A 15116-nucleotide genomic window follows, 5' to 3' on the forward strand; every position below is an offset into this window, starting at 1 on the left:
TCAGAAATGGTGTCAGTGTCCAGGAATGTGAGTTCCTTTTGCTGTGTTTGAAGTGTGGCGGGGTGTCGATGTCCTGCCTCTTGCTGACTCCTGACCAGCAGATTCTTCAGCATTGACACTCCGACGACAAAAACAACTGCTTCCTCAGATACTGAGGTGGCCCCTGTTTGTTTGCTTTGCTGCTGCTCGTAAAGTGTACAGAGATTGCATGAGCGAGGGCGCACGCCAGGGCCTGCTGACAGGGTAACAATGGACAGGGAACAATGGCCAGACTCGGCCGTCTGTTCTTTTGGAACAACCTCCCGCCTGCTCCTTGTGATGCAGTGAACATACACAGCGAGGAAGTGGCAGTCCTTCCCTCTCCTGTTTGTGTCCAGGCATTTGGATAGTTTTAACGGTCCTGTTGATGTCATCCCTGGCTCAGAATTCCCCTTTCAGATTTCCTGTTTGTCCTATCATTTCGTCATTGTCTCTTTCGATGCGTCTGGCTGGAAACAGTTATAATTCCCCTCATTCACTCATTGGATCTTTTTTTTCCCTCCTATTACGGTCTATCATGTAACTGATTTTTGTCTGTTCTCTCTGTCTCGCAGGGTCAGGCCCGACGGAGGAAGAACATAACAGAGTTTCTGGGTGAGGCGAATATCCCAACCCCAGATGCTCTGGGACAGATCGGTGGCTCTCTACCTGCTGTAGGGGCTGGGCCCGACAGCTGGAAGAACCGTGCTGCCAGCCGCTTCAGTGGCTTCTTCAGTTCCAACGCTGGAGCGGGGTCTTTTGGCAAGGTAATGCCGACAGGGTTGCGATCACATGATCACAGAAGCGAGTGCAATCTCGTTCCAAGTGAAAGTGCTGCACTTTCTTTTGGCTATAAAGGGCTGTAGGAGGCAGGCTTGTTGCCCAGACGATGTCTGAGATTAAGAAAACATTAAAAAAACAAACAGAACAGTAGCAAGCAGCAGTGGGAGGGGGTCAGAAGGCCATATCCCCCTTGAGCCCTGGTGAAGTCATTTCCTTTCAAAGTTCTCCTGACTTGTTGGCTCACATACTTTCCACCCAGCAGCTCTGGAAATGAGTAGGTAGAGGAAAAGCCTTCTGTTAGCACTCAGTTTTATCCACTCTTATCTTGATTTTTAAAACACTATCCTTTCTGGAAATTTCCTACTTTTAACTTTTTATCACATGGCTGATAAACAAGTTTATCATAAGGAATGGAAAATAGGGAAGGCGTAAACCTGGCTCTGTTTAAAAGGAACGCCGTCTGCCTTTCAGCTCTCGTTAAAGATCGCAAGGTTAACCTAAGCAAAGGCTTTCTCTTTCTGGATCAGAGGTTTTTGAAAATGATAATCAACTTTGATTCTAATGAAGGACAGGCACGCGCCCACACACAAACATGCCTTCCATTGTATTTCATCCCCTGAGGTCACATCCTTAACAGTGGCAGATGTCAAATGGAGACAGTTTCTGTCAGTCACCTGTCATTGCTGGGCCCATCCCTTTTCAATTTATTTGGTCCCCTTAAATCCCCTCAGGGCCAGAGATCCTGCACCTGGGTCTGGACCTTTGGCATCCTCCATATTGTAGGGTTAAACAACATTGAGCTGCTTTCACACCAAACTTTAGCGAGAAGTCCTAACTTTGGATCTTTTTTCCCCCCATACATTTCTGACTTTTTGTTGACTGTTTTCAAGAAGCACAATCCTCCCGCTCCGTTTCTTTCCACTGTTTTGTAGCACTCACCCCACTCCCCGTCTCCTATTGTTAAGATGGTCTCAATGCACGGAGCTCATTTTCATAACTACATAAGGCCTGCCAGCTTGAACAAAGACCTGAATAGCGGCCTAGGCGCCAGCAAGGACGGGATTGTGTATGCTTATAATACACAGACCCCTCTCTACTTACAGTTTGAATGTAACAATAAACAGTCACACAAATGGACAGTTACTTTTGCGTCTCTTCATGTTTCTGTTCAAAATAGTCACATCTGTTTTTGAAATTGTTTTTTATCTGATCGCAGGAGGTGGATCGACTGGAGCAGCTCCAGAGCAAACTCCAGACCTACTCATTGTTTGGATTGCCAAAGGTGCCACGACAGCTCTCCTTCCACCAGGACTCCTGGGAGGAGGAGGAGGAGGAGATCGACCTATCCCTAGAGGACAGCTGGCAAACGCTACTGGACAACTCAGAGGTACAGTGCAGATAAGCAAACCACACAAACACACCCACTTTTGTCTTGTCGTGTATGCGCAGACATAATGGAAAAAAATCAGTTTCCTACTAGAATCAATGCAGATATTTGTAACTTCCAGTGGTGTAATGCTGAACCACGAATGGTTTGGCATTACAATTTCCTCATTCATGACATTACTTGCATGCATGCTGGTTTCTGGTGTGTGCACAATTCTTACTTCCTTATATCTATCTTTCTCATTCTTACACTCAACCTGATGCCTCTTTTCCTGAAATACTGGTTATAATGCACTTCGCTGTTATGTTACCACAAGGAACTGAATTTCTGTGCCGCACATCTCATGCCGTCGCCGAGTTGTTGCACATGGTAACGAGTTAACGAGTCCACGATCAATCAGCAGGGCTAGCGGTTATTGCTCAACACATACTGTCTTTCATACTGTAAATGTACTTCTGATGGTTAGTTACACCGAACACATTACTGTCTTGATTGCTGAAACACAATAATGTTGGTGATGTGAGTTACGGTAAAAAAATATGAGAACATCACAAGGAAACAACTGTTGTTTTTGTTGCGTTGGGTGACAGATTTCCTGTGGAACTTTTAAGACAATAAGCAACCGTCGCGACTGACGTATGGATACAATTTACATTATAGCATGAAATCATAAGGAAGTATGCAGAAATAATAAAGATGTGTTTAATTAAAGAGTAAAGCGGAAAAATGGTTTGTTAGGCTCACACCATGTTGTACCACTTATCCTTATTCTAAGCAATCAGTAACTTGATTTGTTTTGAAAGTGAACATTTAGTTAATTGTTCATTTATTAATAACTAAAAGTTCTTGGAACTGTCCTTTAAGTCCTTTCATTTCTTACTTTTTTGTATATGTAAACAGTTTCTGAGGAAATATTGTTGGGGAGTTTTAGTATTTAGCTTAAATGTCTGATGTAATCGTTGTACTCCAAACTCTGACATGGGAATGAGGTGCGATTAAAATGTCTAATCTAAAGGAAGTTTACGCTAATATTGTAACAGTTGAGAGGAACGTATAAATATTGTGTATGTTTATGAATAAAATCTGTGTGTGCGCAGACACTGACAAGACGCCAGTTCCACCAGCAGGAAGCAATATGGGAGCTGCTGCACACAGAGGCTACCTACATAAAGAAACTCCGAGTCATCACTGATGTAAGTGCAAAGAATGCTTTTGTTGTCTGTTCACGCATATATAAATTGCATACTGTGTAAGATGAAGAGGGTTGTGTAGTGTAAAAGATAAGACATACAATGAAGCTCTTTTTCATTAGACATTGACAAAGTGTGGGGCCTATATCGCTGTCTAATAAACAAGGAGTTTAAGTTGAGACGTAACTGCAGTGCCTTACATCAGATTACTGTCGTAATATTCAGGGCTTACGCTCTTTTTATGTCTCCCTTCTTGCAGTTGTTCCTGTGTGGGCTGCTGAACCTGCAGGAGAGCGGCCTGCTGACTGAGGTGGAACCCGCCAAGTTGTTCAGCAATATTCAGGAGATCGTCCGCCTCCACACCTCCCTTTGGACCCAGGTCATGCTGCCTGCCCTGAAGAAGGCTAGGCAAGCCCGGGCTCTGCTCGACCCCACTGACCTTCACCATGGTTTCAGAACGGTTAGTTTCAGACTCCACAGATGCAACAAAAGAGAATCCAAACCCTGCATGCACCCCCAGACAAAAAAGAAAGACATCTAGTTAATTTAAATAGTATAGAAACTTTATCTTGGTTTAAAGCATTGAGTGCATCTTTCCAAAGTCAAAAAATCCAGGGTTTTATATTTAATAAATAATGTAATTACCATGTAACTACATGTTCAATATAAAAGTGTGACTGATTATGTAACTATGACTCATATAAAGGTTTAGGTGTTTTATCAATTCACCTGATTAGTTGGGTTAAAGGTACACTGCACTGGATGCCAGTAAACATAAAATCTTGCTGTTTCACAATTTTTAAGCATAAATAGGATAAGAAACGTGAATTAGCAGCTAGTACGTCTTTGTTTTCCTGATGACAGAAGTAAATATGACGCATGTCTTTGTTTCTGTGTGTGGGTTCAGTTTGGCACCATGTTCAAGCCCTACATCCGTTATTGCATGGAGGAGGAGGGTTGCATGGAGTACATGCGCACGCTTCTCAGGGACAATGAGCTCTTCAGGACCTACGTCACGGTAAGGTTTCTCTTACCATTACGATAATCCCAGATGCTCTCTGCCCAAAAACTCATCCTTGGCTTTTCTCCTCATTTCTGATGCCTGACTTCCTGCTTTTGTCTGACTCAATTCAGTGGGCAGAGACCAATAAGCAGTGTAACCGTCTGAAGCTGGCCGACATGTTGGCAAAGCCTCACCAGAGACTGACCAAATACCCGCTCCTACTGAAGATTCTTCTCAAGAAGACAGATGAACCAGCAACCCGTGACATTGTCAGCAGCATGGTAAGAACTTGGAAAGCATTTAGAAAGTGCTGTTTTTCTCATTTACACTAAAGTATATGCTTTGACTGCTTGTCACCCTGCCTGAGGTCTGAATGCAAATGTATGTTTGTCATTGTTTTCCAATTAAGGTTGCCACAGTAGAGGGCTTTATCAACAGCGTAGACTCCCAGATGCGACAGCGTCAAGAACAACAGAAGCTCGCCACCATCTCTGCCCGTATAGACTGCTATGAGGCTGTAGAGGGGAGCAGTGAAGAAGTGGAGAAGGTAAGAAACACTTTACAATACCCCAGTGCCCTAAAATTAGACTTCATGTCAAACTCTGCTTCATGCCTTTATCTTTCCCCCCTCAGATCCTCAAGGAGTACAACCACTTTGACCTCATGGCTCCCATGAGAGATGTATCTCCGGAAGAGACTCGACAGCTGCATCTCGAGGGCGCGCTGAGGATGAAGGAGGGCAAAGACAGTAGGGTAAGATTGACTCGCATGACTGCTTGGAAACACACGATGAGCTCTTATCTTTATATTCAGATTACACGTGGATTCTCATGTTTCCTTTGCGGTAAATCTCACAAAAACTGCAGATGTGTAAAACATTACAAGAGTTACCATAACTGAAATGAGTTTACTGTCCCCACAGATGGAGGTCTATTGTTTTCTGTTCACCGACCTGCTGCTAATTACTAAGCCGGTGAAAAGAGTGGAGAAAGTCAAAATTATCCGTCAGCCTCTCCTTATTCACAACGTCATCTGTAAGGAACTCAAAGACCCAGGTGAGTGCTCAAATACTGACTTTAACTCCTGAATAATATATATTTTTTGTTTTAATAAAGCAGAAAATCCAGGAAATTCTCACCTTTTGAGAAGCTATTTAATTATATAGGTGACTTTTCAATCCACAGAGTACTAAATTTTTCACGTTTTATGTCTCCTACAGGCTCTTTCATCCTCATCTACCTCAATGAATTCAAGAGTGCAGTGGCAGCGTACACTTTCCAAGCCAACAGCGCCACCCAGGGGCGAAGTTGGATAGATGCAATCTGCAATGTCCAGGTAGGATAGCAATGTTTTATTATAGAAAAAATATCGGACAGCATCCAGATATGAGATTTTTATGTGTGTTTTTTTTTTTGTTTTTTTTATTTTTTTTTTAATTTTTACTTTAGAAGCACAAATTTTTACAGTCATTTACATATTTAATGTAAATGGTGCTTTTCAATTTAGAACCAGCTCCAAAGGCTTCGCACTGAGGAGTTCCTCCGCCAGCAGGACAGTCAGAAGAGATGTATGGGGGATGGAGAAGAGGAGGAGGAAGATGAGAGCAGCAACTCCACTACAAGTTCCCCTTTGCTGAGTCACAAGGATCAGCAAAACTCAAGGTACTGAAGTGTAAAGAATAAAATCTGCTGCACTTTTGTAACATGAATAGAACTCTACACAAATTGTTTTCTTAAAATCTCAAACTATTCCTTAAAGTGATCCATTATTGTCTCTGATGTTTTCCTTACACGCTTTCTGGTGAGCTTTTTAAGTCTAACGTTCAACCAAAACTCTCCTTTCAGTCAATCAGACGGTTCCACTGAGACCCTATCAGTGATGGATGTCGATGAGCCCAGCGAGCACTCAGAAATTCCTGCTTCCAACATAAACCTCCAGGAAAGCGCTAATAAAGACTTGGATAGCGCTGTGGGTTCCCTTTCTGACAGGTCTGTGGGTCAGAAGTCGTCAAGTCCACTCAGAGTCCACTCCGCCATCTACACTGAGCACAATCAGGGCACGGGACCAGACAGTGAGGACCTGGACCCCCAGTGCCGCTCTCTTTCCATGGACAGCGCCTACGGTACCCTCTCCCCTGAATCCCTCCTAAGAGAACTGCAGCCACAGCCTGGCCAAAGTGAAGGCGAGGAGACTGAGGAGGAAGAGGGAGACAGGGAGAGTCAGGAGCCAGAGCACGAAGAGACAGAATTAGAAGAAGTGGATGAAGAAGAGGAAGAAGAGGAGGATGCTTCATTAGGGTCTCAGGTGTCAGTTGTCCAGTCCTCTAAACCTCGTCGGCGGCCTCATGTACACCCCCGACTCCATTGCCTCCTGGGGTTGTCCTCTCTGGCTCTATCCCGCTCCGAAGACAACCTCCTGCAACACTTTCATGGTAGCCACCCCATCTCCCACACACACTCCCTCAGCTCTGAGACGCAGGACCAATCGCTGTGCGGAGACATGGACACGTCAAAGCTGTCGCACAGTAAGAGCATGTCCGAGCTGGACCAGAACTCGTCAGTGGAAAACAAGGAGTTATTTTCCACTGACCTCGACCAGTCTGACGATTGCTTGAGCATTAGCTTGCCCTCTGACAAACTCAGTGCCACCCTGAGGAGGGCGGAAGCCAGGCATGGCCACGGGGCGCCCGACGGACAATGCGAGGATAACGATTCTCAGAGCAACAGCTCAGATGGGGAAGTGACTCCTTCTGCCTGCTTAGATAAGAAAGCCAAGTCAGCAGCGGAGGCATCGCCCAAAAAGAGAAAATCTCCAGGCCAACACAAGAAGCTGACGCTGGCTCAGCTGTACAGGATACGCACCACTCTTGTCCTGAACTCCACACTGACAGCATCGTAAGTCATTACTTCTATTATATAAGAAATAATCTGATAGTTTGAGAAGAAACTTAGTCTCACAGAGCCAGGCTCCTTGTGCCCTTCTGTTTTCAGCTGCATATTTATTATACATACAGGAGTGTTTTTGATCTCAAAGAAGGAAGTGAGGAAATGCTCCTAAATTTTGTTTTAGGTACTTTTCCTGAAAGGTATGTGTGTATTAATGTTATCCTTTCTCCCCCCAGGGAGGTATAACAGCTCTTCCAAATGCTGACTGGTGGCATATGGACATTACAAGGAAGAATCCCTATTTTATGAGGATGGACTGAACACACAAATGCACTCGCTCTCTTCCTGCCCTCTCCCTTCCTGTTGCTTTTTGGACAATGACTGTCCCTTTTTTTTAACATCACAACAATAGCAATCCATTTGTGTTTTTGATTTTGCTGTTGCGTTGGTTTCCAAATTACTCAAATGGGAGGGAGGGGCAGAGAGATATTAACTGCTTGCACTTTGCAACGGAAGTAGCATTAATGGGGGCTGGAACCTTAAGTTGGACTTTGGGCGGAGTACGTAAGGAGCCCCTACAGACAGGAGGCATCCCGGCGGAGGCCTTAAGACCTCATTACTGCACTCCACACCAGAGAAAAGGTGGAGCTGAGTCCTGCACTTCTCCCTTCTTCTGAGGTGAAAAGAGGGAAAACTAAATCTTGAAAATCTTCTCTACACGTGGCTGAACAAGAAAACGGCGCCTAAGACGAGCTCTTGATACTTGTACTAGTCCTGGTTTGCTTCAGAAAAGTAAAAAAAAAAAATTGCACAGTTATCTTTGTTAAGTAGAAAGGTCACTAATGAGTGAATTTACATTTACAGTCACAATGAATTTTTATTTGTACGTGTTTGCTGTAAAGACATCTGTGTGTGACTGTGAATGAATGTCTACATTTGACTTATGAGTCCAATCCTGACTGAACCAAAATTGCTCCCGTTCTATTACAAACACAAAGATGGAAGACTTGTAGAGCTGGTAGATTCCCAGCAAAAAAATTATTAAATAAATAAAAAGTGCAAAAAGGCAAAGCAAGTCCAAAGCAGCCAATCGCATATCAGCTCATAAAGACTTGATTCTTCTTTATTTGATTGTAGGTTGAACTAGTGAGAAGATATTCCTAAAAAATAGACAGAACATGTGTGACTAAAGCTGTTTTGTGGAATTTTCTGCACTATATAAAGGCTTGGATGGCTTACAAGCACACACAGGAACTGATTTATAGGAAAAACAAAAGGAGTGCACACGTGATTGTGTTTCTTGCTAGAAAGAGGAGGCTAAATAAAAAGTTTGGGGTGGTGACTCTCATTTTAGATGAATGGTGTTCTCTGGGAGATTTAAGGGGAAGAAAAAAAAAACAGTAAACGTAACATTCACACTGATGTTTGGCTTTTCAGATCAGTAATTACGGACTTTACTCAAAATGTTGCCCAAACCAAATAAGTTAAGTGTTTAGTTTTTTGTGTGTTTATGTAATATTTATTATGACTCATTTGTTTTATATATAAGATATTGTTTATATTGTTTGCTTCTGTGTTTTGTGATTTCTTTTTTTTTGGGTCAATTTAGTCTTAATATTTTTTTTTCCCTTGCCAGGCATTAATGTGCTATGAACCAAAATAATGTGTTTCCTTTTTCAGTAATGACTATAAAGTGTCTTACAAAATAATAATTCAACACAGGCTCAAATACAGATACAATCCCTCTTTTTAATGGTTTAATCCAATGTAATGGAGTGATTTGAGGAGAGAGGCTGAATCTGAACGGCATGGCATTAAAACAACATGAACTGGTCAGACTGTTCCCGTCTCTTGTGTTCTTAACCGTGCACAGACAGCAGGTGGCGAAAGAACGTTGAGGGGCAAATTACACCAGACCGACCTGACCATGTGTGGCAGCAATTCATTAGATCAACTTATTTGATATAAGATCAGCAGAGCAGTGGCAGACGATGTATTGGCATATTTAGATTAAGTAAGAACTTAAATATATACAGTGCAGTGCGTGAATTACTTTTCTCTGAAGTTTGTGTAAGCGTTACCTTTTCACCTGTAACTTCAGCTTTGGTTTAGTACCATAAATATAATGGCAAAGCACAAATATTGAACTAGTTTTGAATGTAAAATGTTAACATTTATTGTAATTATAAGTATTAGCATGCAGTGTTGAAATGTGCTTTGAGCAAATAGACAAAGTAGAATTACAATGCTGCTTCAAACCACTTATATTCTACTTAGTTTGGGTTTAATTTGGATTCAAAGAGCATTTATATTTTCCAGTTAAGTTTCTGAGAACTCATTTGGATCACACAGTCAGTACAGCTGTCTGTCTGGGCCGACCGTCTGCTTCAAATTCCCAGAAAGTTCAGATGAGGTGAAATCCGACCCGTCTCAACAGTAAACGGTCCGACGAACATGTGGAGCATTAGACCAGAGCCTAATGGCCGAGAGTAACGTCCCGGCCAAGGTGTATTTACAGGTGATTATATCAGCTAATCGGTGGATTACAGCATGTTGAATCCACACAAGCCCCTAAGCTGCAGGAAAAAGACAGTGCGGCCCTGTGGGATTTTCTGTTTAATCTGGTCCCAGAATGCAGCGGCCCCTCCCATTCTCACATCTGGCCCATTGGGATTTACTGTTGTAATCCTTGATTTTAAAACAATTTTATTATGCTTTACTGCTGATGCGCTGAACTTTAATTAAATAAAATGCAGCTTTCTATTTTAGCTCTGAAGTAATTACACATCCTCGTTCTATTAGCCTCTGCTAAGTAAGTAAAGAGGTTGTGCCATGATGGCTGCAATCTGGCTAAAACCTATAGAGTATATGCAAGTACATTATGACACACTATAAAATATGAACAAGTTATAAGGTAAAAAAGGGATGCTGCAACACACCCGCGTTAGGCTTTTTTAACAACAACTGCTGAATAAAGATGCTATGAAGAAACATTTCTGTACCATCTCTTAAAGTACAGAACAGAACAGAAATGTGCATGAACACTAAACGGTGTAACTTTACTTACTTCTCCCTTTTTGCTTTTCTCTGCATGAAGTCTGGTGCAAATGTGCTGCGTACAGCTGGGGCAGCAGAGGGTTAACACCACTTGCTGTGGCAGATGTCAAAAACCATGCTGTAAAAAATGTCCGATTAACACAAAGGGGCACTTTGGCAAATCCTGATTATAGGAGCACTTTCATTTATTAAACTCTGCCAATCCTCTATACTCTTTCTGAGCGGGGATTAAAACCAGGTAGACACTATTGTCTATCTAAACAATCCCTCTTTAAGCTCTAGCCGTTTCCCAGTGGTCTGACCAGGCCTGGCTGGCTGGCTGCTTGCCTGCCTGTAATCTCAATAGGGGCTTATAGGTCACTACTACCACTACACATTTCCATTCATCAACTTCATCCCCTCTAAAGGGACTAGGTGATTGGATTTAGGACATGTTTTACAGGGTCAGAAAAAAAGAGAACAGCAAACTGAAGCGTGTTTACAAGCGCTGTGCTGTGAAAAGGCCAGTGGACGAGTGGCAGCCATATGGAATGGATAACCCTGGGAACATCTGCCCTCGATCACAACCAACGCCACTAGACTGATGCTGGTGACCTTCAGATGGTGCAAAGGAACATCTGGTCCTTTTCTGCTCTCACGGAGCCCTGGAAACCGCATTAAGTAGACAAATAGCAACAAGCATGTCCATATGTTATCTGTAAAACTCCTTGCTATAAAATAGGGGCTGCATGAGGTCCACTCTGTGGAACAATGATCTAACAAACTAACTTTATAAATGCTTACAAATCACAATTAATTAAAGAATTCAACTATTGTTTAATAGTTTTTTAAAGAATTTATCCACCATAAAATACTTTCCTCCACTAGTTTGTCAACAGTGCGAGCACAACCAAGCTCATGAAGGGGAAACAATCGGTTGGGGGTGAGAGAAGGAAGACAGGACAAAAGCTGCACTGTGGAAGAGAGCCAGAGATTAATAATAACAAGATGCTATATAAACACACAAAAACAGAAAAGAGGTCAGTGAGGAAGAAACAGAGCATCATGGGAAGACCACAGCAGCCTAGGTGTATTGCGGTGTAACTACAGGAGGGTTCAGGGTCACCTGATCCTGCCCCAATTATACGTTTTATTTAAAAGGAAAGTTTTAAACTTAAAAAAAAAAAATTTAAACAGAAAAGGCGACTCTCCAATCTAAACTGGAATCTGGTTCCACAGAAGAGAGGCCTGAAAGCTGAAGGGTCGACCTGCTATTGTACTTTCAAATATCCAAAGAGCCACAAGTGAACCAGCAGTCTCAGCGCAAAGTGCTCTCGTGAGATCTTGAGGACCTTATAGTACCTGAAATTTGTAGCATGATTATTCAAGATCTTGTATGTGAGAAGGATTTTAAATTGGATTCATTCTGGATTTAACAGGGAGCCATTGAAGAGAGGCCAATATTGAAAAAATATGGTTTCTCTTTGTTATGTCAGGTTTCTCCTGACAGTGCTCTGGCTTACTCCCCTCTCTATGTGTCCCAGTGGCACATCATATTACACTGTAAAAAAAATCTTTAGAAAAACTTCACGACTATTCTGTAAATGGTAAAATGGAAAATTCTGTAGATTTTACAGTATATTTTCACTACCTTTAATAACAAATGTCTGTTAATAGAAAAATGGAAAATTCAGATTACTATACCAAACTTAAAGATTTACTGGATCTGTTCTGTCTTCTCTTGCTTTTAAAGAAAATGAGGAGCAAAGTATAATTAGAAGTGTTTGTCCTGATGACAACTTTAAACTGTAAACAGCAGCTAAGTGAAGAGGAGAAGAAAAGTTTGACATATTTCACGACCGTTAAATATTAGAGAAGCCTTTGAAAAAGAGGCCACAGTTACTTTTCAAGCAAAAACTTCTGCTTGTGCTCACAGACTCTACATTTCAAAATTTTCAACAAATAAGACGATAATAAGGCAAAACTAAGTGACACAAGAGGCTAGGGCAGAGCTTCCCAAAGTGTGGGGCCCGCCTGGGGGGGGGGGGGGGGGGGGGGGGGGGGGCGCAGAGCCATTTGTGTGTGCGTGCGTGTGTGTGTGCGCGCGAACATTTTTCTTGTAAAACAAAGGGGGGCCTAGCAAAAAAGGTTTGGGAACCACTGGGCTAGGGGAAGAGCAAGCATGAAGAGACATGCTGTGTGTGCACACACGTGTTCTCAGTGCCTCTCTCCATGTACCAGCATGACAAAGTCCACAATGCAGTCAGAATGTTCAGGCCATCAAGTTCCATCTGAGCTTTAAAGAAAACAAATTCAGCTTTTCCTTGAATTTAGAGTTGTTCAGTTCCTACAGGAACTTCAACAGTAGGGGTTAACGTGTTGCTGTTTTGTAAAGAACTTATTAGAGTCCCAGAATGATTTCTTCCTGTCTACACCTTGAAGCATGAACCATGAAGTTTTCACTTTTCCCAGTTATCTATATCGCTGACTTTAGGCTCATTAGCTAGCTAACAGTCACAGCTGTGTAAAACCCAGAGAGAAGGAGACAATGTTACTATAATATTTATGAATACTGGTCTTTATCCAGCGCTGGATAAAAGTTGCATGTTTGTATACATTATTATTCAGACATTATAAATACACTGTTTAATTCAGACTAGTTCAGCACATGCAACCACAAAGGGAAGGGTGACAGTTATTCAGGTGATGATCGTGATCATCATCCTCCACAAGGCCTGTAACCCACACAAGGTCACTGATAAAAAGGCTGGCTGTTGGCAGAATGCTGAATCAAAGCATTTCAATAGAAAGGAAAAATCTGATAGGAAAAGGTGCAGAAAGAATAGGGCTGACGGCAGCATTCTTTTGAAAAATTGTTTGAAGAACTTGGGAGAGCATTATTAAAAACATTACCTTTTTTTAAGTCATATTCTACTGTTCTCATAATTAAAACAAAAAACAAAAAAGTCTCGCTCCTTTTTTTCAATGCCTGGAGGTAATCTTTTTATACTAATGTCACCATGAACTTCTTTATGATAACCCACCTGACTCTGGACGTCCTGGAATTGTTGCAGGAGGTTAAATAATAAATGATCTATGAGGAATGAGTCAGTTAATAATTTTCTGCCACTATAAACGCTCAGTGTTAGATTACAGGAGAACACATGAGTTTATTTGAAAGACAAGCATAATAAAAAAAAAAGCCATATAGTAAGTTTTGTTGTAACTGCTTGTTACAACAAAGCTATGCAGAGGATGCCCAGCAGAAGACCATACGAGCCACTGCAGTCAGCTAAGAATGCAAACTGAGGCTACATTTCACACAAGCTCACCAAAATGTACGTTTGGGGAAAAGAACATAGGAAAATGTTGCCTTATGTGATGATTTTACATTTATGCTGCGACAATGATCGGGTGGTGGTTGATCAGAAGTGGTTCAGACTGGTGCTGGTGGTGTGATGATGTGGAGGATATTTTCCTTGCACTTTGGGCTCCTTTCTATAAACTAGTTATTGGTTAATGCTACAGCCTACTGGAGTTTTGTTGCTAACCGTGTCCATCCCTTCATGACCAAACCGCACCCATCTTCCGCTGTCTGCTTCCAGTAGGATGAAGCATCATGTCATAAACCTCAGATCATCTCACACTGGTTTCTTGAACTTGACTGTAGCTTAAAAAGACTCCACAGTCAAGAGAACTCAGTCCATGTATATTCTACTGAAGTACTTCAGAACAACTTCAAGGTAATTTCATTTTACTTGAGTATATTTGCATATTGTTTAAAGTATTTAATCTCTCATTTCTGCTTTAAAATCTAAGGAATATGATCAACTTCAGCACTTTTACTCCAATGTTTGATTCACCCCACTGTTCATTAAAAGAGTCTAGGTTGAAAACATTTGCAGGTGGGTAAATAAATTGCCAACATCTAGGGCTTGACCTTTTTTTACGAGCTTTTATATGTCAGAAGCCCTAACTTATATTCAGGTGTCAACACCACATTTACCACAGAGGAGCTAAATAAAAACCAATCTGCTTTTAAAACTAACAGTTGTCATTGGTTAAAGTACCAAATCTGCATGATGGGTTGCATTTGGGTCAGAAGTAAATAGTGACTCCCATCCTCCCCCCCTCACACCACTGACAAAGATGGGACACCAGTCGGTTCAGGTATTAAACACAGAACACATTGTCAGATTAATTGTGTGATTGTGCTGTAAATATTAAATGTACCGGACTTACATTTTAATCCCTCTGTCCTCTAGTATTGCTTTGCTTTGAACGGGTTTCCATTCAATTTAGAAATGAGTGATTTGTATTTCATGTTTTAGGCTGCTGCCCTAAGAAGACAATATTGTAATTACAATAAGCTTCTTATACGCTGATACAATTATTGAGGTGAGGAGTTTATTCTGTTGCGTGAAAGTGGGACCTTATGCTCTTTCAATTTAGAAAACAACACAAGTTTGATGAGGATAAAGAAATTTGATCCCAGAGCATATGCCACGTCTTTGGGGAATTATTTTATGCCAACAGAGAACAGCTGGCGATACATTTATCACCTTGCTACTGTCTGGGATTATGTGGTCAACATAGCAGTAGTGTAAGAAGTACACAAATCCTTCACGTGCGTAAAGTACTACAAATGCAAAATGCACAGTTTCAAGTAAAAGTCCTGCACTGGAGATAGTATGAGTATGGCCCTTTTGACTTATATCTTCATGCTTTTCATTATTAGATAGCAAATGAAGTATATTACTTCTTTTATTGTGAGATTATTAATGACGAAACAAAGAAAAAATAAATTCTGCAGC

At 41.7% G+C, this 15116-nt stretch overlaps 1 protein-coding gene and 1 long non-coding RNA gene across 6 annotated transcripts in view; one reads left to right on the forward strand and one right to left on the reverse strand.

Moving 5' to 3' along the window:
- plekhg5b (pleckstrin homology domain containing, family G (with RhoGef domain) member 5b) overlaps positions 1-9116 on the forward strand; it is a gene marked incomplete at its 3' end in the record, with an annotated part of 79527 nt that extends 70411 nt beyond the window's left edge. For 3 of the 4 annotated variants that reach the window (XM_080899828.1, XM_080899831.1, XM_080899830.1), the window contains 13 exons: positions 594-785; positions 2018-2188; positions 3286-3381; positions 3638-3838; positions 4286-4396; positions 4513-4662; positions 4791-4928; positions 5015-5134; positions 5304-5436; positions 5601-5716; positions 5888-6042; positions 6226-7275; positions 7503-9116. In XM_080899828.1, coding sequence (XP_080755954.1) covers positions 594-785; positions 2018-2188; positions 3286-3381; positions 3638-3838; positions 4286-4396; positions 4513-4662; positions 4791-4928; positions 5015-5134; positions 5304-5436; positions 5601-5716; positions 5888-6042; positions 6226-7275; positions 7503-7512 — 2643 coding nt within the window. Of the gene's footprint in view, positions 1-593; positions 786-2017; positions 2189-3285; positions 3382-3637; positions 3839-4285; positions 4397-4512; positions 4663-4790; positions 4929-5014; positions 5135-5303; positions 5437-5600; positions 5717-5887; positions 6043-6225; positions 7280-7502 lie in introns of those variants that run through there. The other variant, XM_080899829.1, reaches the window with a different exon arrangement.
- Positions 796-15116, reverse strand: part of LOC308407889 — a 48990-nt gene continuing 34669 nt past the window's right edge. The window contains exon 3 of one of the 2 annotated variants that reach the window (XR_013973739.1): positions 796-1065. This is a non-coding gene — a long non-coding RNA (uncharacterized lncRNA). Of the gene's footprint in view, positions 1066-3747; positions 3883-15116 lie in introns of those variants that run through there. The other variant, XR_013973740.1, reaches the window with a different exon arrangement.

Source organism: Rhamphochromis sp. 'chilingali' (assembly GCF_963969265.1).
Source record: "Rhamphochromis sp. 'chilingali' genome assembly, chromosome: 12".
NCBI classification, from domain to species: domain Eukaryota; kingdom Metazoa; phylum Chordata; class Actinopteri; order Cichliformes; family Cichlidae; genus Rhamphochromis; species Rhamphochromis sp. 'chilingali'.